The 24,183-nt window shown below is 38.9% G+C and overlaps 1 protein-coding gene across 19 annotated transcripts in view; it reads left to right on the forward strand.

Annotated features, from left to right (window-relative positions):
* Positions 1 to 24,183, forward strand: part of LOC126358278 (modifier of mdg4-like) — a 342,870-nt gene that overhangs the window by 113,523 nt on the left and 205,164 nt on the right. For 16 of the 19 annotated variants that reach the window (XR_007566224.1, XR_007566225.1, XM_050007536.1 and 13 more), the window contains one exon: positions 724 to 795. Coding sequence is in view for 17 of the 19 variants with exons in the window: in XM_050007536.1 (XP_049863493.1) it covers positions 724 to 795 (72 nt within the window). In the remaining 2 variants the exon portion in view is untranslated. Of the gene's footprint in view, positions 1 to 723; positions 796 to 20,076; positions 20,178 to 21,009; positions 24,180 to 24,183 lie in introns of those variants that run through there. The other 3 variants (XM_050007542.1, XM_050007541.1, XM_050007548.1) reach the window with 2 other exon arrangements.

Consider the following 24,183-nt stretch of genomic DNA (forward strand, 5'->3'; position numbering starts at 1 on the left):
CCTTTGGAGCAATATAAAAACTATTTTTGATGCATTTTATTGCAATGAAACCTGAAATGAAAGCTGTTTGCTTGGTTGTCTCTACACTATAGTTGTTTTCTGCAGATGGTCAGGAAACGTAAATATTGTCGGCACTGCGTTTGGCAGAAGCCGCCTCTCTTGTTTGTACTATACATGTATCTATCTTCAAAGTGAAATGAGCATATGTAGCTATATTGAGTTGGCTGCCACTTATCTCGCCTCATATTGGCTACCCACCGACTTAACAGCTCTTTCTTTCAGAGGAAATTTAAAAATAAAGAGACGTGTATACAGTAGCTTATTTACATTTTGTATACAGCTTAAACCCAAAAATGATGCACAAGATGCTAAGTACAACACTCATTTAGATACTCACCTGAAATATGATATTCCAGTTGTTTTATCACTTCTATTAGCACAATTGTATGCTGTACATACACGGGGCATGATTTGCGATCGGTCAATAAGACTTTTAAAACAAATTACAACTAAAAAACAGTGATTTTTCTGATGTGTGTACTATACACTAAATGTAAATATACTGACATGTAGATGTTTCAAAAAATGGCACCCGGTGTTGCTTTTTGCTGCCTCTGGGAGTGCTGTTACCTCACAGATAGCCACTCTATGTAGTTTATGTACCTCCTTGGTAAAAATGCAGTGTGTTTCTGGCTCATAATTTAATTGATTCTCCTTTTCCAGATTCATCAAATTTATTCGCCTCACTAACTGGGATTTCACAAGATTCTGGCAGTTCTCAGGATGGTGCTCAAGGTAAGATACATCATTCTTTTATTTATTTTGGAGTATTCAAACACTGGTTAAAAGGTTTATTCTATCTGTACATTAATGACATTAATGTTGTGAGTGAATGAGGAATACATTCCCCAATAAATTATCATCTCAAAAAAAGAAACATTTACACTGTTTAAAGAGGAAGAAATTATAATTGCTCAGTGTAGCTTCTCTTTTTTAAGGTGTCAAAAATATGTTGATTTGTACGTGAAATTTAATATTGGATGGAAAGTAAACTTTAACTGTTAACCAGTTTTTGAATACTTTGATAATGATAAATTTGAATTCTTTTGCTGATGGGTGCATGAGCAAGAAGTTGCAAGATTATTTGTTTAATTTAATCACTATAAGGAATATCTCAGACTATGAAACGGTTTTTCAGTATTACCTTACAGTTCTTAAATATTTAATTTAGCAGTTAGATTTACTTGCTGTTTTGTGTTGGAGCATTGAGTTGCTTGAAATGGGGTGGTGGGATTTACTGAGAATTTAATGAGGTGTTCAGATCTATAGTAGGCTGCTGCACTGAAGAGTAGGGTGTCAGATGTGTTTGTCAGACAGTAGTGGTTAAACAAAATGCAGATCACTCTTCATGAAACTAACTCTTTCAAACTGCCAGAGAGGTTATCGCATTAGTGTGTCTGCCCTTTCATACATTTCTGTGACTTGTTGATGCATGAAACTAAATGCTTATTTTTTTCCCCCTGTTAACTGACATTAAGAAGGGATACATAATGTTCAGGAAATTTTGCAGTTATGTACAGACATTACTAAATATATGATCTGGCCAAACTTCTCAGCAACAGTCATAGTTTAGTATCCAATTATTATTTTTACAGCACATTCATTGTATTTTTCAAACCATAAAATAATTTCCATGGGTTCAGTGTCAGAAGCCTCTAACTCACAAAGTGGAATTGTTATTTCTTAGGAAGATAATTTTGTCTTAGAAGAAGAATATAAATCTTTCTTACCTTCTAAGTGTTAATAATGTTGTAAGATTTTGTAGCTACAGGAGCCTTGTTTTCGATAAGAATGGGAGGGGAGTTATTTATGGGAGACAAGCCTAGAGAGTTAATTAATAGTTCATTCAGAATTTCCAAGAAAAATTTGATTTGTCAATATAAGGCAGGAAGATAGAATGGAATGTGTGTGTGTGTGTGTGTGTGTGTGTCTCTCTCTCTCTCTCTCTCTCTCTCTCTCTCTCTCTCTCTCTCTCTGTGTGTGTGTGTGTGTGTGTGTGTGTGTGTGTGTGTGTGTGAGAGAGAGAGAGAGAGAGAGAGAGAGAGAGAGAGAGAGAGAGAGATGAGGGGGAGGGGAGGGGCAAATTGGGAATTTCAGAAACTAGTTTTATAGTAATTGTTATCTGTAGTTTAATCAGTAGCTCATTCTGTTCAGATGTCAAGTTTTCTCCTTTGTACACATTTGCTCTGTGTCTTCATAGAATTTTGTTGTGACTTATTCTTTTTGAGATTTTATTTATTAGAAATTATCATCTTACATTTACTTCATTTTCTTCAGATGCTTATGCTGTGAAATTTGTGTCCTACAACTCTGAAACTATAGCTCTGGCTATGTATAGTCAGTGTGTTCTTAATTACAACCTGCTGTAACAGTTTTGGATACTTATAATATTGTCTGATTTGGTTCAGTGTAGATTAAATCACCTTATCACCTTAAATCACCAAATACTACTACGATTTCTCATGGTGTATTATGAAACTGGGGAACTGCTTGACCATTTTTTTTGGATACATGTTATTTTTCACACTTCTTTTGTTTCATTTTTTTTCCTCATAAATTTTCATCTTTCATTTGAAATTGCTTACCTTAGAGTGTGTGTGTGTGTGTGTGTGTGTGTGTGTGTGTGTGTGTGTGTGTGTGTTTTACACACTTCGCTGTTAGCATTCAGGTAGGTCATTAGTGCAAGAACTACAGAAAGATGTTATACATTATGTTCAAGAAAAAATGTTTATATTTTAGCCTGCGTAATGAGTATCCTGTTTCCTATAGCTAACTTATCACAAATTCTAATAGGAGTTTCTGCATTCATTAGATTCATACCTTTTTTCTCCTAGGCTTTATTATTAGTACTGTGCATTCATTACTGGGACATAATCTTATATTGAGTAATGAAACAAAGACTGGACTTCTTTACCCAAGTAACATATTTTGATACTGAATACTTCTATAGTTCACATAGTGCAAATCAAATGTTGCTGAGTATAGTGAAATTTACTACTTACTGTATCAACTGAGCTACTCAGGGAGTTTACATATTTTCTACCATGTGTAGTTACTCTTTGTTTGCAATACACACAGTAGAATTTCTGGTAGTTTGTAATTGACCTACATAAGATATTTTCTTAAAAGTTTTTCTGTTATTAAAATCTTTCCAGTTAAGAACTGAATATAATGACCAACATTTTGTTGTGTGATGAAACAACATTTATTCATTTAGTGACATATTTTCACGGTAGGGATTCGTACTTCAGCTCTCTCCTTAGCAGAGCCTTATGAAGAATATTTTGAGTGTGCTTGTGTGTTGGGGTTCTTTATCTAATTGATTAATCTTGTTTAGCTTTAACCATTTGTAACAGACGTATGAGGGTAATATTTAATAGATTCATATTGTATTAAAAGAAAAGTTATATGCTTAATTTTGAGTGCATATCTAAAGTGTATATTTTTTCTAAAATTTTACGCTATGTGTGGTACATGTGGGACAAGCAGAGAAAAGATTGTGAAGTACAGATGTGATGCTAAAATGGAAGCAAATCATGCAACTAATGAATATACTGAACAGACTTTGAGGATAAAGTTGTATTTCTGCTGATTATTTTGTAGAATTTTAAAAACTCTTCACTGCCCGCCACTTGATACCTTATTCAAACTTTTGATCAGTTTTTCATATTGTATCCATTATTTGAAATCATATCGCATGACTGAAAACTAGTTATGGAAACTGTCAAAATTTATTCCAAATTGCTGTCATTGATATCAATGTCATGAGTAATTAATACAGCAGGGACCGTTGGTCTCTCATTCATGTCCCTACAGTAATATTTACAGAGGTACAATTACAAGTATTAATTCATTTCTGGCATTTGAATGGATAAATTCCAGTTTGTGTTACATTTTACAGCTAAATTTTTGTTTACAGTAAGTGATTTACAAATAGGCAACAATCTAGGATACTAAAAAAATGAAACAAAACAAAGAAGTTCACAAGCTGTGACCAGGTTTTCTTTAATTTGACCTTATCACATTGCATACTTACTCCGTGCAGTCACATAATTTATGCAGTTAATGAACACAGACCACCAGATAACTAGACCTTTTAATTAAGAATGTACTGAATGCAATGATTGTTTACATTCAGGTGATCACCAGAAACCTGAGTACTGAATGTAATGATAGTTGATGCTAACAAGTTTGGGTGAACATAGATAATAGTGACATAGTACTGTTTACTAATGTGGAACTGTCATAATAAAAAGTAGCTCACTCATTATGTGCACTATCCATAATCACTACTAAATATCTAAACATGTGGTTGTATTTTTACTTTTAATTTGAGCAACATTTACGAAGCTATGGTAATCAACTGACATTGGTTCAGCCAGTGCCTAACAGAATTCCCTGAGCCTTTTGGGAATTTTGGAACAAAATAAGCAGTTCCATCATAATTGTGTTGTACATATTCTTTTAGAGATTTATTGTCTTATTACAAAATGAAGATACTTATTGGTCAATTTGCAGAGAGAGGAAATTCCTCCTTGCACACCTAAACGAATCTGCTTTGCTAGTTATGGTGTGTGTTGCATCATTTGATACAAAGTTGTGGAACTATAACCGAATGAATTGCATCAAAAACACACAGAGCAGTAAATGTTTGTTTACTTACATGTCTGAATGAAATGACATTGTTGACAATCTACAGCTACCTTGAAATTTATTTGCTAACTGTGAATTCTTTGATATAAGCTGTATTGGGAATAGATATACTACTCATTTGAAAAAATTTTCCAGGCTAGGACTTGAATAAATTTTGAAATATTTTGTACAGCTGTGGATCATGAACAGTGTCTGCTCATTCAGATATGCAAGTAAACGTTACAAGCTATGTCGGCATACGGCCTCATTCTCCCTGTTGCCGGAACCCAAGTAGTGTTGTGAACATTGGGTTATGAAAATAGTGAACATGATACAAGGATGTAGACAGAGTGCCATATGAAAGTTTGGGTCAATTAGGGGAACTTGTACGGATAGCTGAAGTGATACATGATATAAGGATGTAGACAGAGCGACATATGAAAGTTTTGGTCAATCAGGGGAACTCACATGGATAGCTAAAGTGGTTAAGGTGACAGCTAACAAATCAGGATTCAAATCCCGTGCCAGCACAAATTTTCATATATCGCCAATGGGTAGTATAGTCATACCTAATATAAATGATGTTAAAGAATTCACAGTCAGCAAATAAATTTTGAAGTATTTATGTAGTGATAGTTTAAAAACATGTTAAAATACATTCAGACAGTTACCAGCTCTTCTGTATACTCTCAATATATGAGCGGTCTTTCAGATAAAGTTATTCCAATGGCTACATTGAGTAGCGTCTGTGGAATATGTATTACCACAGTTACTGCAGTTAGTAGTGCCTCCGGAAAATGTATTGAGCCTGATAACCATAGTGGTAGTCTTTCATATACTCTGGTGTGCAAAACTTAATGGTGGAGATAACTTTTGCATGATGTGTCACTGCCAAGCAACACAGATTGATGAAACTGAGACCAAACATAGAAAGAACCACTATGCTATATTACAGAAGGTAATTGAAAGAAATACACAAGAAAACAAACAGGAATTATATGTTTATTTAAAGACAATAATTGCACTAAAGTCTCCCTGATTTATGATGGTCCCCTGGACGTTACAAAAGGTGGTACATGGATATTAGTAGAGTGTGTTATCACTATGGGCTGTATCGCATGCTCTGTAGCATGCTCCTGTGCTGGCCACAAGTTTAGTAAGGAGATCTCATGATAGAGTGTTTCATTCCTTCACCAGAATAGTTGATGACTGCCAAACGGTCCTTGGTGCACATGGATATGCTGATATGTTTCTCCAAAGCATCCAAAATGTGTTTGATGGGCTTTAAGCCAGGGGAACAGATAGGCCAGTTCATTCACTGAATACCCTAATGTTCGAAGTGCTCTTCCGCCTGTGCCGTCTGATGCGGTTGCACATTGTCAGCCTCAAAAATAAAATAAAGGCTGAATGCATCCTGAAAAGACACACATGGAGGTGAGTAGAGTGTCACAATAACATTCACCAGGAAATGTACCTTGTTCAAAGATTTTGAGGTTAGTACACCCATGCTACATTATGCCTCCCCACATGATAACATGCAGACCATCAAAATGGTCAGGTTTGCCAATGTTACTGGGTGCATTACGTGTTTTCACCTCACACCATATGAGGGTACATTCTGACTCACTATTCAGACTGAATCTGCTCTCATCTGAGAAGACCACGTGACCCATTCCTCATTGGTTCATTCCCTCTGTCCTTGGCACCATGACAAATAGTGCCCCCAATGTGCGGGTGTAAATGGAACATAGTGTACTGATTGTCAGGCAAGGAAACCACTTCCATGGAGTTGAGTCACTGGATTATTGTGCAGCATGAGATTGAGTGTCTTGAAGTCCTATTAAATTTCATTACAAATGCTGCTTCCTGGCAGATGTAAACTATGTGCCAGATCAAGACTCGAACTCAGGATCTTTGCATTTCGTGGGTACATGCTCTACCTACTGTGGTACCCAAGCACAGCTCATGATCCATCCTCACAGCTTTACTTCCACCAGTACCTCATCTCCTGACTTCCAAACATCACCAAAGAAGGTAGGAAATGAAGTACTGGCAGCAGTAACGCTGTGAGGATGGCTTATAAGTTATGCTTGGATAGTTCAGTTGGAGCACTTTCCTGCAAACAGCAAAGGTCATGAACTCAAATCTCAGTTCAGTACACAGTTTTAATCTGCTAGCAAGTTTCATATTAGCACATACTCTGCAGCAGAATGAATATTTCATTGTGGTATCAATTGCACCCAATGTTTGACATGAATCCCTTCTTGCCTGATGCATCTGCTGCTGTAGTTAGCTGTGACTGACCACTCTCTGTCCTTTGGGCAGCAGTGCCTATGGTTCAGAATGCTCCCCTGCACCTGAAAGAATGATGTGAGCAGTTCCAAACTCCTGGGCTACACTCGTCATAATTTGAACTTCTTCCACTTTCTCGATGATTCTTCTCCATGTGAAATCCTCCAAAATATTAGGAGAACGATAGATTGCTACTCACCATAAAGATGACCCATTGAGTTGCAGACAGGCACAACAAAAAGACTGTTACAAGCAAGCACACTTCACATACACGAGACCACTACTACTAGCAGGTCCAACTGGAATGAGACTGTCATGGAGTGGGGCAAGGAAGGGAGACAGAGAGCAGTGTATGGGTGGAGGGAGAAAAGAGCACTGTCCAGCGGTACATGTGGGGACTAGAGGCTGTGATGCGCAGCATTGGGAGGTGGCATGTTTGTGTGGGATGGGGCAGGGAATGGGGAGCAGAAAAGGAGAGAAGCAGAAAAGGGAGAGGTGCTGAGAAAGCGAAAGAACAGGTACACACATTGACAGAGGGTGGCACCCAAAGAGGGTGATAAAATGTGAAAAGGAAGGTGGTGATAGGACGAGGGGGGAGAAACTGTTGGATGGTGATTATGGGGACAATAGATTACCTTAGGTTAAGACCAGGACAGTTTCAGGAGTGGAGAATGTGTTGTAAGGGTAACTCCCATCTGCACTGTTCAGAAAAGGTGATGATGGAGGGAATGATCCAGAAGGCCCATGTTGTGAAGCAAGCATTTTGTTCAGCTACATGTTGTGCTACAGGGTAATCTACTTGCTCTTGGCCACAGTTTGGCAGTGGCCATTCTTTCTGGTAGACTGCTGGTTGGTAGTCATACCAATACAAAAATGCTATGCAGTGGTTGCAGCAGAGCTGGCTGGTATACAACGTGGCTGCTTTTACAGGTGGCTTGGCCTTTTATGGTGTAAGATGAGTCTGTGACAGGAATGTAATTGGAAGTATTGGGTGGAAGGATTGGGCAGGTCTCGCATATGATTCTTCCGTAGGAATATGATCCCTGTGGCAAGCAGTTCGGATTGAGAGTGGCATAGGGATGGGCTAGGATGCTGTGGAAGTTGGATGGGCAACTGAACACCACTTTAGGAGGAGTGGGAAGGAGCTTGTGTAGGATGGCCCTCATTTCAGGGCATGATGATAGATAAAGTGCTGATGAAGTATGTGGTTCAGTTGTTCCAGTCTGAGATGGTATTGGGTGATGAAAGGGGCTCTCTTTTGTAGCTGGCCCTTGGGGATGGTGGGAGGACTATGTGTGCGTGGCAGAAATGGTGTGGGAAATCTGTTTGTGGACTAGGTCCATATGATACTGCATGTCTGTGGAGGCCTTGGTGAGAACTAGTTTGCTGAAGCTCGTACCAATGCCTTCACAGACAGGTACTATCCCCCCAGACCTAATCTGAAAACAGATCTCCAGTGCCATTTACGCACGTACCCAATCCTCCCCCAACCTTAATGAACCAGCTACAAAAGAGTTCTGCCTTCATCACCTAATACCACCCCGGATTGGAAAATGGAACTACATACTTTATCAGGGCATTGATTATGTTATATCATGCCCTGAAATAAGGGATGTCCTGTCCAAGACACCCCTCCTAAAGTGGTGTTCCATTGCCCATCCAACCTCCACATCATGCTCGTGCATCCCTATGCCACTCCCAAATCTCCTTGCCCATTGAAGGCCGGGCCACCTGTAAAAGCGGCTATGTTGTATACCAGCTGCGCTGTAACCATAGCACAGCTCTTTGTAATGGTATGACTACCAAACAGTTGTCCTCTAGGATAAACAGCCACCACCAAACTGTGGCCAAGAACAGAGTAGACCACTCTGGCACAACCTGAAGCTGAACATAATATGCTGGATATCAATGGCTGCTTCACAAAACAGGCCATCTGAACCCTTCCCTCCACCACCAGCTTTACTGAACTGTGCAGATAGGCATTTTTCTAACAACACAACCTCCACTCCTGAAACTTTCCCAGCCTCAATCTACAGGAACATACTGTGCTCTCACTCTCCACCAAACAGCTTCTGCCCCCTCATCCTGTCAGCTCCTCACTTTTCACATTCTCTCACCATCTTTGTGTGCCAACTTTTGTCAATGTACCCACTCATCCTTTCTCCTTCTCCATTCCTCTCCTTTTCTGTTCACATTTTTTTTCATCCACACTCCACCTCCCAGTATTGTGTGTAGCAGTCTCTATTCCTTGCATGCCTCCCCTAGATAGTGATCTTTTATCCCCCCACTCATACCTTGCTATCCCTCCTCCCCCTTTCATGCTCCACTCGAAATTGCTAATCACATAACAGTCACATTCCAATTGGAGCTGCCAGTGGGAACTGTCATATGTGCATGGATGTGCTTGATTGTGTAAATGTGTGTGTGTTTTTCTTTGCTGGAGGAGGCTTTGGCTGAAAGCTACTCATTGACTGGCCAGAAAATTATGTCCACGTACCTAATAGCTGGTATGTCCACCTTTGGCATGGATAACAGCAGCAACATGGTGTGACAGGGAAGCAATGAGGCCTTCTTAGGTCGCTCGAAGAAATTGGCACCACATCTGCACATGCAAAACACCTGATTCCTGTAAATCCCGGGGAGGGGGTTATGAGCTCTGATGCCACATTCAGTCACATCCCATATGTGTTCGATCAGGTTCATATGTGGTGAGTTGGGAGCCAGAAAATCCATTGGAACTCACCACTCTGTTCCTCAAACCACTCTGTGCCACTTCTGGTCTTGTGATACAGCATATTATCTTGTTGAAAAATGTCACTGCCGTCAGGAAACATGGTTGTTATGAAGATGTGTACGTTGTCTGCAACTAGTATATGATACTCATCGGTCATCATAGTGTCATGCATGAGCCACACTGGACTCGTGGATGACCTTTTGAATGTTCCCCAGAGCAAATGGAACTGTCACCAGCTCGTCTGTACCACAGTACAGGTCTCAAGGAGCTGTTGCCCTGGAAGATGATGGATTTTTGTTCTTCCATCCATGTATGATGAAGGAGGTATGGGTATTCGTGAGATCATGCAATGCTCTGCCACTGCCCATTTCAGGTCTAGTTGCCGATGTCGTACTGTTAACATTGGCACATGCATGTGTCATCTACTGTGGAGGCCAATCTTTAGGAGTGTTTGGTGCCCTGTGTTCAGGCATATTGTACTCTGATGCTAGACCCTTCATAGTTCGCTGCCTGTCCTGTTTTACAAGTGTGTCCATATGTAATGAGGAGGAGATTAGTGTTGAACGTCCCGTCGACAACGAGGTCATTAGAGACTAGTGTTGAACGTCCCGTCGAGAACGAGGTCATTAGAGACGGATCACAAGCTCGTGTGAGGGAAGGATGGGTAAGGAAATCGGCCGTGCCCTTTCAAAGGAACCATCCCAGCGTTTGCCTGAAGCGATTTAGGGAAATCACGGAAAACCTAAATCGGGATGGCCGGAGACGGGATTGAACCGTCGTCCTCCTGAATGCGAGTCCAGTGTGCTAACCACTTTGCCACCTCGCTCGGTATATGTAATGAGGGCTGGATTCCCAACCCCAAAACATCTGGATGTGGTTTCACCTTGGTTTCCCCATCAAGTCATGCAATTTCTGAAATGCTTTTGCCAAGCCTTTGAGCCATCACTATCTGCCCCTGGTCAAACACAGATAGATTGCTCCCCTTCCCCATTCTGAACATGGACTGCACGGTCACTGATAGTACATGCACCGTGCATGTGTCTGACTAGCAGTCGTTCCTCACCAGGTGACACTGCTATAGTCTGGACAGATTTGTATTGGTAGTAGGTTGGTGGTCATAATGTTCTGGCTGTTCAGTGTATGTGTAATAGTCTTTTCGTAGTGCCTGTCTACAACTCAACAGGACATCTTTATGGTGAATAGCAATCTATCCATCTCCTATTATTTTTGATATTCCAACCTGGTGTTTACTTTGTTTGAAGCTATTCAAATGTTGTATCTGGGCCATTAGTAATGAAGACTACCACCACAGTGCATCATATCTGCTTACTGATTGACGCACGCTGTCTTTTTCCCATTCCTTCAAGACCAGCCCCATTTAGTGCTTTAGTTCTCACACCATGGGAGTCAAAGTTTTCTTTACACAACTGGGAGACTTATGGCAACATGATCCTCCACTTTCATTCATTCCCACAGTGTAGTTAATAAATTTTGTTACTGTATCTGTACCATCCTCAAGTTTTGCAGAGCAGTGTGTAAAGATTTAAGATGCTGTACTGCAAAATGTGAAAATTATGGTAGTCTCAAGAACTTAGATGTTGGACATTGAGCTTGTGGAGCTGATGCTTCTTGCTTCTGGAACTACTGATGTAGAGTGTACTTTTGAAGTAGTGGAATGAGTCAAATGCAGTCAGTCAGTTCTGCCACATATTCATATTTCCTTACCACAGTTGTTGTATTTAATTTTATTCATGTCTGCTTGTACTTATTTGTAATTTTATATCTGTAGCAAAATGAACATGTTTCCAGGTGTCTATACTGTGGTTAATTGAAGCTTTCTATCATAAGACTCTGGTCAGCCTATTTTTACTTCCCAATCCCAGAGGCTGAAAGCCTTGTGTTAACTTGGTGTTTTGATAACTTGCCTCTGTATATCAATTTCACACGTAACATTTAATTCTGTTTCTTACAAAGTGCTCAAAATCTCACATTTATGCATCTTCTTCGAGATATGTTTTTGGTTTTATTTATTGCATGTAGTTGATTTTATAATGGTATTGACTAACTGAGCAATAGCTTTGTGAAAGAAGCATTGTTTCCTTGAACATTCTGTAGTAAATAATCCCTATTATAACAAATCTAGATTTAGGTAGGTATAAAACATTAGATGGATGTTTCAAGAATATTTGTTGGCTATCCCCATTTGGTGTGTCAGGTTCAGGCGTAGAATGCATGTAAAAGCAGAATGAATATTGTTAATAGCATTGCATGCTCTTGTGTATCTGTTAAATGCTTACCTGATTATTTTCATCTCATCTACCTGATGGTACATTGTTGAATAACTGTATAGTTTTTGCAAACAGTTGATTCACACAGTCGTAATTTAAACAATACAGCAGTACTTGTTAACAGTGCAGGTATTTTGACAATTTAGAACAAAGCTTAAAAGAATTTTTTTATCGTGAATTTGAATTAGTATGTTCAGTAGAATAATGCTTCTGTGTGTGGTGTTTTTTTTAAAAAGAAGGCTTTATCTCATATTGTTATTGCTGAAGGTAAGTTCTTCAGAAATTGAAAGAAGAAATACAGACAGGAAAAACATGGTAAGATGATAGGATATTTGAATTAAAAAAATTGTACAAGAAACAGAAAACAAAAGAGAACATTGCCAGGAAATGTGATTAGAAATTGGATTAGCTCATTTAGTAGCAAAAAGGGAAAGTTGCAAAAAAGGAAGAACTGGGAATAAAGGTGTAAACAAAATGCACTGAAGTGATACTTAATAGAAAGTTCTTCTGCAAGGTATGGCCCTTCTGCATCATTACACATTTGCCAGTGTGATTTCCATGTCTCGTAAGCTTTCTGTAACTCCTCAATTGGGATGCTCTTCAGGGAAGCTGTCGAGGTAGCTTGCATGTAGGATGCCTGCGACACCATTGTGACACTGATCCAGGTCATGTAAGCCATGACAACAAAGGCAGTGTGAGCTGATGCGTTGTCTTGGTGCAGTTCCCACAAAGCTAGAACTCCTTTTGGAGAGCGAGTGACCTTGTGGTTCAGTATGTGGAGCACTTCCTTGTAAAACTGAGTGTTGGCAGTCTGGCCAAGAGCTATAAACTCAAGGTGTACTCTACCCCCTTTGTCTCAATAAAACAGTGGGCATGGACTTCATCCTGGACTTGCTCATGCGAGCCTCCTTGTGGTGCGATGATGATATTGTGTGCCATTCTACACTCTGCCTCGTTGACTCTGGACTGTACTGAAAGATCCATTACTCATGCCCAATGATAATGTTGTTCAGTAAATTTGGATCATCTTCACAGACTTGCTTGAATTCTTCACACACTTCCACTCAGTGTTGCTTTTGCGAGTCAATCAAAATTCTGAACACATTTTATGGAGATCTTCCACAAGGCCAAGTCCTCCAATACAATCTTGTGGACAATTGTCTTTGGCAAGTCCATTAATTCCGACATCAAGCAAACACTCATTTGCCAGTCTGAATTCAGTTAGGGGCACACAAAAGTGCCATGGTCACCCATTCATGATACTGAGAGGTGTCCTGCAAGGTCTCTTCAGCGACCTCCTCCTGACCTTCACTAAATGCCATGTGCCATGTCTTTAGTTGTGATCTGGACAGTCAGCCATCTCTGAAGGCTTCATTAAGCATTCTAAGAGTTTCCAGTGGCATCTCGTTGAGCTTCACACAAAACTTAATCACTTATTATTGCCCTAAAGTTCTCTCTATCATAAGTTCGACGCAACTGCTACGTAGAGATTCAAAGAAGAAGCTGTCCTAATACTCCAAGAGTACGGATGCAATTGAGTAACCTACCTCTGAGAAGCTGAGGCCCTGTCAACCACTCTGCCTGCTATGTGACAAATAGTCACATCACAAAAAATATGACACGTTACTTTCCGGACACACCCTGTACATCATGGAAATGTGTTTACCTATATATGATGATGTTTATGTGGCTGAAAAAAATAAAATGACAACCACCTCCGAGATACTAGCAGCAAGAAATAGGTAATAATCAGCTGCAGCTTCAAAACTGGATATTTTGTTTGAGTATGTTGCAAATATGATACTGGGCTAGAATGCATTGCACGCATTGGACTGCCTACTATCTCAATGACTCAGTCAGGTTGAAGTTAAGCTTAAATGTCAGGTAGTTAGTGTTATTGTAGAAAACTATAATACTGTTCAGTTACCACTTTGTACAACAGATAAGAGAGAGCTAAGGGTAGCTAATGATGTTAGGAAGAGCTACTTTCTGCATTCTGTAGATGGCTGAACTCGTGTAATTGGACCAAACCTACCTCCCACCCCCTCCTCCAAGCTCTTTCTGGATCTTTTCCCTTCACTTTTAGCTCTGTGCAATTACATAGGTTGGGGATGTGTTCATTGAAGCTCAGGTGTTAGGCAGTTAATGGAGCCCTTCAGGGAAATAGCAGACAGATAGAGAAAAATGCAAGTGTGCACTTCGTATGTTTGTTGCAAGATCTTATCTTAGATGTGGAGCAGGATCTGCTAACAGGTGCAACAGAATGCAAATTGTAGCTCACATCACCATAAATGACACTTGCCGCTTAAGTTCTGAGGCTATCCTAGGTTCCCTTACTTAGATAACTGAATTGGCGAAGGCAGCTAGCAAACCGAGCAAGGTGCAAGCCGAGCTCACTGTTTACAGTGTAGTATGTAAAGTTGATAATGGCCCTCTGGTTTGCAGCTGAGTGGAAGGTCTAATACAGAGGCTCAGATGCAAATTTGTCAACCTCCACACTGAGCGAGGTGGTGCAGTGGCTAGCACACTGGACTCACATCCGGGAGGATGACGGTTCAATGCTGTGTCCGGCTATCCTGATTTAGCTTTTCCGTGATTTCCCTAAAATTGCTCCAGGCAAATGCTGGGATGGTTCCCCATCCTTCCCTAATCCGATGAGACTGATGATCTCACTGTCTGGTGTCCTCCCCAATCAACCCAACCCCAACTCAACCTCTACTATCGAGTGGACAATTTTAGGGTCTGCCTCAGTAGATCAGATGCACACTACATAAAGGAGGCTGCTACTCAGGTAGCGGAGTGCCTCCTGTGGTGTGCACCTGGTCTTCTTTTACGTGCTATGGTGAAATGCCTGCTGAAATCAAAGATATGTCAGCCACATGATAATGTGTTGTTAGTAAACTGCTAGAGCATCCTTTGTAATGTTCCACAATCAGTCCTTCCAATGAAAGATAAGAATAATCACATAATATTACTAATGGAAAGTTGGTTGGAACTAGAAGTGAACAGCAGCAAAAAACTAAAGTTAGAATGGGACGTATATCACAAGGATAGGCTACATGCCATTGGTGGTGGCATATTTATTGCCATAAAGAACTCTATAGTTTCTACTGCTGTCACTACAGATTATGAATGTGAATTAGTCTAAGTAAACATAAGCATCAAATGTGGTTCAAATGGCTCTGAGCACTATGGGACTTAACATCTGAGGTCATCAGTCCCCTAGAACTTAGAACTACTTAAACCTAACTAACCTAAGGACACCACACACATCCATGCCTGAGGCAGGATTCGAACCTGCGACCTTAGCGGTCACGTGGTTCCAGACTGAAGCGCCGGCATCAAACGTGGGTCAAACATTGGATCTTGATATCGACTACCTGCATCAGGAGCTGTAGTGACAGAATGCTTCTGAGAGAACTTGCAGAATATTGGGGGGGGGGGGGGGGGGGGGGAATTCCTGATCATGTTATTGTAACAGTGTGAGACATAAGTTGCCAGCTGTAGAATTGAAAACTCGTGATCAAAACTAATGTCGGGGAGAGATTTGTGAGAGATTGTTCTGAATGTCTTGCCCAAAACTTACTTTGGGCAGATGTTTAGAAAGGATACAGTCTTAGATGTCACATCGGCAAACAGACATCGAATCAGTAAACATAAAGGTGGGTATCAGTGGTCATAAGCCTATGGTAGTATCAATGAGTGCTATAGTCTGATAAACTTACTTGCTGGTTGACACTTCACGCATTGGAGCTGGTTTCCTCCAATGAGGGCACTCAGTGTTATGCCTGCACTGCCCACAACTGCCACATTGTCACAGTGAATGGTCAGTTCCTTGTGCAGCTTTCTTTCTTGATGTGTTAGGATTCCAAATAGTGGGTATGCCCCTTCTATTTTGCATTTCATCAGACATGATAACCACACCAAAAGCAATACACACAAAATGATGGTAATGAAATATGCAGTAACAGAACACTACTGGATCCTTTCACACAAGATGCAATTTGATGTCATTGAACAATTATCATAATCACAGAAGTTGGTCTACATTAGATAAGGTATGCACGACATTACTTGTGGCCGAACTACTTGAAGGTAGCAAATCACAGTTGCTACTGGTCTTTAGAATCAAACATAACGCTGCGCTGCAGAATGGTGGTGTAGCATAGTGGTTTAAGTTACATACCATATGCCTAGAAGATCATGGGTTTAAATCTCAATCAACTGCTTTAAATTTTTTTATTTTTAAATATTTATCAAAATGACTGGTTATTATTTTTATTCGGATAATTGGTCCAGATGTTACTATTTATTTGTAATCCTTACCCTCATCATTTTCATCGTTGTATTGACTTTGTTATTTGCTCTTAATTTTCTTCCTATCAGTCTTTTTTTCTTTTCTAATCTACCTGTCCCGCCTGTTACCTGTAACGAAGTGTCAACTAAGACAGTTCATCAATTGATAATGCATCAGCTTGTATAGCCAGTGTGAGGATAGTTTCAAGTAACCAATGAAAATGAGCAATTACAGCTTGCTTTTAGTGCTAAAACTGAAAATTTTCTATCTTGAGTTTGCCCGTAGAAGTTTGTTTTAATAGCTGTGAACAAAGGGAATGTGATTGATAGTCCCACTGCTGTTTTCTTGGATATATTGCATGTCATGAGGTTGTGATTGGTTAGAACATAAGTTTAAATTCAGGGTTACAAAGTGCATCATCTGTCCCAGTTCAGCTGTCAACAGAGCATCTCACATTCCAATCATGCATCATGGCGCTGCTGCCAACATTTCATCACACTACACATAGGTAACAGCACATGTGAAGTGACCTATCCTGTTTATGTATTGCCTATAACCGAGCAGCGACCGATATGGAAACACCATACTGGCAAGTGACAGACATCAGCGAAGAAGTAATTTTAATCATACTATAGTGTTACAAGAAAGGTTAAGAAAGGTAGGAAAATAATGGTACGATGCAAATTGCAGAGTATGTGAGTAGTGAACATAAAATATTTGGCCCTGAGAACAGAGATGTGGAGCAGAAATGTATAAAATTATAAAGCATTGCCCAATACACCTTAGGTCAGTATGTTCCTCAGGAAAATTTAAAGATTGGGAAAGACCTATTGTGGCTCAGTACTGTGAAATCAAAGAGAGCTTCATCACAGTTTTGCTACTATAGAGTTCTTTATGGCAATAAATATGCCACCACCATTGGCACATAGCCTATCCATGGGATATATATTCAAATCTAACTAGCATTTTGCTGCTGTTCACCTCTGGCTTCAACCAACTTTCCACTCCTAATACTATAAGATTATTCTTACCTTTAATAAGCGAGACTAATTCTGGAACACTACCAAGGATGCTCAAGTCTTGCTGGCAAACAAAAACTGAATAGAAAGAAAATAAATATTAAGAGAACAAGAAATGTTCAATGAATTTGAAAGTAGGATTTTGCTAACTAAAAATGCTAAGAAGTTTTGGCCTCCTGTCAAATCAATAAGCAGAACGAAATCATCTGTTCAGTCTCTCAGTGACGGTACTGGCTCCAAATAAAAAGAAATACTGAGTCCAGTCTTCTGAAACTGTTTCACTACAGAAGGTCGTAAGACAGTTCCTCTTTTTAATCATTTCACCAACACTGAAATGTCAGTTTCTGAGCTTAGTGATTGTGTAATAGAAAAGCATCTACAATGGATGCACTGTGGACTGGATGAGACATCTCTGTTTGTGTAGAGTACTTGCTCCTCTTCTAGCAGTAGTTTATTGTTGGTACAGGAGCACCAAATGGTACCCACCAGTTGGAAAAAAATGTGGATCATTCTTGTTTTCAAGAAGTGTCATAGGACAAATGCACACAATTCCAAGTCTATGTTGTTGACTCTAATCTGTTGTAGAATTATGGAATGTGTTTTGTGCTAATTTATGATGATATTTTTGGATTTCAAAAATCTTTTCATTATAAATCAGCATGGATTTTGTAAACAGAGATTTTGTAAAACTCAGTGCTCTGTGTTCATCTGTGATATCTAGAGGCCTGTAGACATTGGCACCTATTCCTTGACTTCAGAAAGGCATTTAATATGAACACTCCCTGCCAGATTAAAACTGTGTGCCAGACAGGGACTCGAACCTAGGACCTTTGCCTTTAACACGCAAGTGCTCTACTAACTGAGCTACCCAAGCATGACTCATAAACCATCCCCACAGCTTTACTTCTACTAGTACCTACTTAGTGAACTTCGCATAAGTTCTCCTTTGAAACTTCAGGGACTAACTGACCTGAAGAAATGACGTTGTGGAGACATGGCTAGCCACAGCCTGGGGAATGTTTCCATACTGAGCTGTGCTTGGGTAGCTTAGTTGTTTAGTAGCAAATATTTGAAATTTTAAAATTTTGGTATGTGCTAAAAATTAATAAATATTTATATTCTACAAAATTTTCCCCGTGCACAATATCCAAGTTTCATTTTCTGCATTTTAACTACTCTCAGATTTCATACTTTTCCAGTATTTAGCCTATACTATAATTTTATTGAAAGTCAATGCTGGTTTACCTGTTTATTAAGCAACTGAAATAAAACTATCATGAAAAACTCAAGAAACTCAAGTCATTTTCTGAAGTATTCCATTTGCTTCATTCATGAATTAATGATTTGTACAAGAAAGATTGTTTGCTCTCTCTCTCTCTCTCTCTCTCTCTCTCTCTCTCTCTCTCTCTCTCTCTCCCTCCCCCCCCCCTCCTTCCCTCACTCTCCCCCCCTCCTCCTGCTCCCTCTCCCCCACCATCTTCCCCTTCCACCTCCCCCACTCCTCATCTCCCTCCCTGTAAACTTGTAAAAGTCGCATATTTAGTTTCTGTCCTGGCACTGTTACAGACTGCATTTCTGAAAGTGTGTCAGTTTTGTTCCATTGATTTCATATTGTTAGAAACTGGATTAGTAATCTTTCTAAGTGCGCCAATGTGCAGCTAGAATCTTACTAGCAGTGTTTAAGTAAAAATAAATTCTTTTAAGAAAACTATTGCAGGTAAGTTAAATGACATTTCTTTTTGTGTATTAAACTAAAAGTGCATGTTATTAACCTTACTTAATGATCTTTGTTCATGGTAATATTTATATCTTCCTGGGGACTTTTTGTGTTCCCATTTCCTGCATTCCACCAATTTTTCAGTTGTAATATTTGTTCCCAAACAACTGTTTTAAGGAGTAAATTATGTAAACTATTTTCACTTTCTCACTTTTTGTATCAAGTTTTATAAACCTTCATAACTGCACTGTTAATGAAACATTATGTACTTTAATGTATAGTAAAAATATGGATTAATTCTGTGTACACTTCATATCATGCTGATGTTTAAGGTTGAAACAAAATATGATGTCAGCCAGTGATCCAAATAATGCTTTTCCTTCTGTATCACTCCCTTTCTTTTGGCATTTACTTTCAAAAACATGTCAGAAGAAGTGAGTGAGAATATGATCATACATCCTCATAGATATGTAAAAGTAGAATTAATACGCAACTCAACATATCCTTTCATCTATTCCTTGAAGTTGACGTTTTGTGTAAAGCGTAGGATTCAGATATTCATATGATCAGCTAAACATGCAGGGTGTGTTGCAAGTCTAATAGGAAGTGTACAAATTGGAAATTTTTCAGTTTTCTGTCTTTGAAGTCTAAATGTCATTCCTGAAGAGAAAGCTTCTGTTGCATGTGTTATGACCAAAGAAGAAGATAAACTGGTTGGTTTTGAGCTGTAGACATTAGTGTGTGAATACTGCTTTCTCATTTGCATGTAATGGTATGGCCATTACTGCTGGATTACATTTTCTGTAGTTAAAAACGATTGAAGATTTGTGTACACCAGTACAGAAGTTACCAATACAAAATGAATGCCATAGCATAAACAGATATTGCTCGACCACATGATGTTTTCATAGAGAAAATATATTCACATTGTGCTGGCGTGAAGCTACGGCACAAATGTTACAATTTTTAATTATGAAGGAGCGTCATTTTCTCATGAAATTGGACTACATTTGAAAATCAATTGTTGCTGCTGGCAGAATGTGTAGCGGCTGGTGAAGTAATCCTGATGGACATATATTTCTCAAGGTATGTAACTGAAATATTTGTTAACCATTGGTTGTGAACTGAGATTACGACACGTTTGCCATGATAACTTCTGACTTTTCTTCTTTTTTTACAGGCAAAGGGATGAAAATATCAGCTGTAGTCTTTCGTGTGCTGTTTGGAAAAGCTGATTTATTAGGTCATTGATCCTATGTTACAAACATAGTATCTCTAAAAAAAATTCCATTTTTTTTTACTTTTTTATTTTTTATATTGTGCTTATAGTACTGGATTTATAATTAGTAAAATTAACTTAGTTTGAGAATAGTGGATCTGCCTCTGTAGTTGAGTGGTCAGCACATCTGAATTTCGTGCGGAAGGTGTGGGTTCAATTCCTCATACTTCCAGGGTCTTTTTCATGGTGGCAGGTCTGAAACAGGCACAAGTCATCCTCCTGGTCCCAGTTGAAGAGCTACTTGAATGAGAAGTAGGGACTCCAAGGTCTCAAAGTCGACAACAGTCGAGACAGCAGCGTGCTGACCCCTTGCCTCTCCACACCACATCCACATGGGAGAAGATGACACAGCGGTTTATTGACATTGTGTGCATGGTCTTCAGAACCTGATTGCAAAGTTTAGTTTTAGCTTGAGAACAGTGATTTTAAAATTTCTCCCATCAGACCTACATGAAAGTACTTTACTAGAATTCGGAGTGAGGTTTTCTCACTTTGTTTATTTAAAAAAATATGCTACAATCACAGAAGATATTGTTGCATTTGTATTGTTTTGTGAGTGAGATGAATTTTATGAAATAGTTTTTGTGACTGTGGAAAACTTTGCTTGGAAACGGTTCAGAAACTGGTCAGCAGTAGCCAGTATAACATTCTCTTCACTTTAACGCAGTACTGATGTGTACATTTGTTTCAGGCTCTGGAAGGCTTACGTATAGTCGAAGAGGTAAACTCCAGCTGAAAATGAGTGGTTACACCTTTATCTGCGAACGCAAAAGTAGGAACAGGATCTTTTGGCGTTGTTCTAAGTACAGTGCATCCAGTTGCAGAGGCCGTTGTGTGTCAGTTGACTCAAATGTTGTACTGACATGTTCCTCCCATAATCATCCTCCTGCCACTACTTGATAAGAATGCGTCAACTGTTTTCTAGAAGAAACAGTGGATTTTATTTGTGCTGGGTCAGACTCTTATTGGTGGCAGTGTAGGGATTGTACCTAAATTAAATATGTTCCTTTCATAGAAACATTTCTTCCTCTTCTACGTGAACTCTAGTGTATTTATTAGTGTAATAATACCTTTTTTGTATTTTCAGTCAGAATTTTTTTTTCATGTGCCATTTGATAAATATGAAAAAATTATTTTTGTATTCCCTTGTAAATTCTCTGACTGTTGTAGTATCATCAATTTTTAATGGCTTTGAAGTTGTTGAGTATGATCTATTTGGATTAGCAGATTTTGTTTTTTAAGTAAGTTAAGTTAATGGGAGAACTTCTGAAATTCCGCTTACTGGTATTCAATGAGTGTTGCAATAGAGTCACTCAGTTCTTTACTTTTAAGGGTTCTACTATGCAACAAAAAAGATACTACAACCCAGTTTCCCTCAATCTTCTCTTAGATTTTGTTATGACTGACATAAGGGTTGCTGACTACTTGTTCCACTCTGAGCTGTTCTTTCTGAGTCCACAGTTATTAATAAATGGCATTTACAACCAGCAACAGATTTTGTTTTATGCTTATAATTGAAATATCAGTTGTGGATCATATCTTGGTGCACTGCCAAATCATATAATGTGTGATAATTTTAGGAAAAAAATGTGCTTACACGTTATATTTGAGAGATTTTAGTCAGTGGCAATAACCCATCGTAAAGTCTAAAACTTCATTTGTTGCATCCTAAATAATTTTGAAAAAAAATAGTCATATTACTTCATGAAATCTGAAATATATCTTACAATATGACTTAAAAATGAAAAAGAAAGAGAATGGATGGCCAATCCTTTCAGGGATGCAACTCCCAGTACTGCCCATAAAACACATAAAAGGAGACCACAGCACTCTTGGCTTTCATAACAACAAATCCTTTATCTATCAGGAAGCAAAAGGAAACTATTATGAGGAAGAAGATAATGAACTAAACCTCTTCCCCTCCGCAACCTCCCCAAAGAACTCCTCTTTGTTTCTGAAAGAAAATACCTATTTTTCTGAAAGCTCGAGTGCTGTAATCATTTTTTATGCTTCTATTAGCAGTGCAAGAAATTGGTAGTCTGGTTGGTCTTTGTGTCTGTTTGTGATCCTAACATTTAATTTTCTTTTTTGTATGATAATATGATGTTAATGAGATGAAACTAATGAAAGTAAGAGGATATGAATTGGTGACTGGGAAGCAGGCTATAAGGATGGGTAATTCTGGTTAAATTTCAAATCAGTTGCATTGCAAAAGATGCAACAGTGATCAGGAGAATTTTCTGACTCAGTGAAATTTCTATTGTTAAAGTGAAGGTGAAGCAGTTTGGATTGTTTAGGTTACAAAGTGCTTTATAGTGGAGTGGTACCCACATATAATTGTAAATAATAACGAATATTTGTGTAATGAACAGCTTCTTACTTGTATATATGACCAAATGTTGAAAAGCCTTTAACACTTTAAAATTTATTTGAATTGTTCAGTGTCAGAGCATATGTATAAAATGCACTTTGTTACTGATATTAAACTGCAATTCAAATAAACTTTGTGACTGACAGATTGCAGTGGAGGGAGACATTGTTACCAGTGTGCAGCCAGTACTGCTTGATGAGTCTTTGCACTGCTTACAGCACCGGCAACACTATAAGCATGTGGTGCTCAAGAAAGTATTACTCCATGACTCACTGAATTCTCAATCACAGTGTTATTTTAATCCAAGTGTACATCTTTCAGAGCAAATATTCTCTTGCAACTGGACTGACTTCTGAGCAACCCCGCCCTCCTACCCCCCCCCCCCCCCCCTCCCCACACACACACACACACACACAAAGGGAGGGAGAGAGAGAGAGCAGCAAAGGGCAAGGGTAAAGTCCTCATATAGTGTCATGAATAAGCTCAATTGATAAAGCTTTTGATCTGTAAGTAGCTGTGGACGGATCTATTTAGCTCTAACAGGGAGTAAGGATTGGTGCTAACAGAGCAAAGCTGGAGCATACTGTGAACTTTCCTGTAATGAGAATACAAAATGAAGTAGCCTCTTGGTCTCTGTCTGTTTGCATGATTGTACTTCCAGCATAAAATATATTTGCTTCTGTTGGGATGTATTTATTTGAGAACAGAATAGACTGGTATAAATTATATTCATGCTTATAGTGTGAAAATATTTTCAGACTTATTGCTGCTAGTATTCAGATATCAGAATAATAAAAAGCAACTAAATTAACAAGTCCTCAACATTTTCCTTTATTAATTCTGAATATATAGTCTTAATATCTTAGCAACCATCAATGGAACATAGTATTTTAATTTCTTCATAGTTTGTGAGAAGTGTGGGAAAATGTTATGTAACTAATTTCTTAGCATTGTGCATGTGTGTAAACTGCATACACACAATCTGTGGAATGATTTTCACAGTATGATGATGATGATGATGATGATGATGGTGATGATGACAACAATGACGACGACTACATGGGCTGCAAATGTTAATGACTGTTGTAGATTGATTTACAGCACAAAAAAAGAGTTACATGTGTTCTTATCTAAAACCTAATGTGTTTGTACTATGCGTTTGGTTACTGAAGGTTGAGCTCCTATATTGTTCAAATGGTTATGTGGTGGTTGATGTGGAATGGAAGTTTGCCTATATAGCAGTCATTTCAACTTCTTATGTGCTTATCAGCATCTCAACGTGGTGTCTTAAAACGATGTAGCAATATGTCCCCGTAATTGTTGTTACATATGGAACTGCGTGGAAAGCACAATTTAATATGTTCTGTGTATAGGAAAACAAAGCTATAGGATGTTCCTGGCCTCTGATGCTCCACCAACAGTAGTGGAGTCTCAGACCTATTAAACAAACCTTGGGTTGGAATAAAATAATGAACTCTTATTTTCCAGTAACAA

This window comes from Schistocerca gregaria, chromosome 1 (assembly GCF_023897955.1).
Source record: "Schistocerca gregaria isolate iqSchGreg1 chromosome 1, iqSchGreg1.2, whole genome shotgun sequence".
Classification (NCBI taxonomy): Eukaryota; Metazoa; Arthropoda; class Insecta; order Orthoptera; family Acrididae; genus Schistocerca; species Schistocerca gregaria.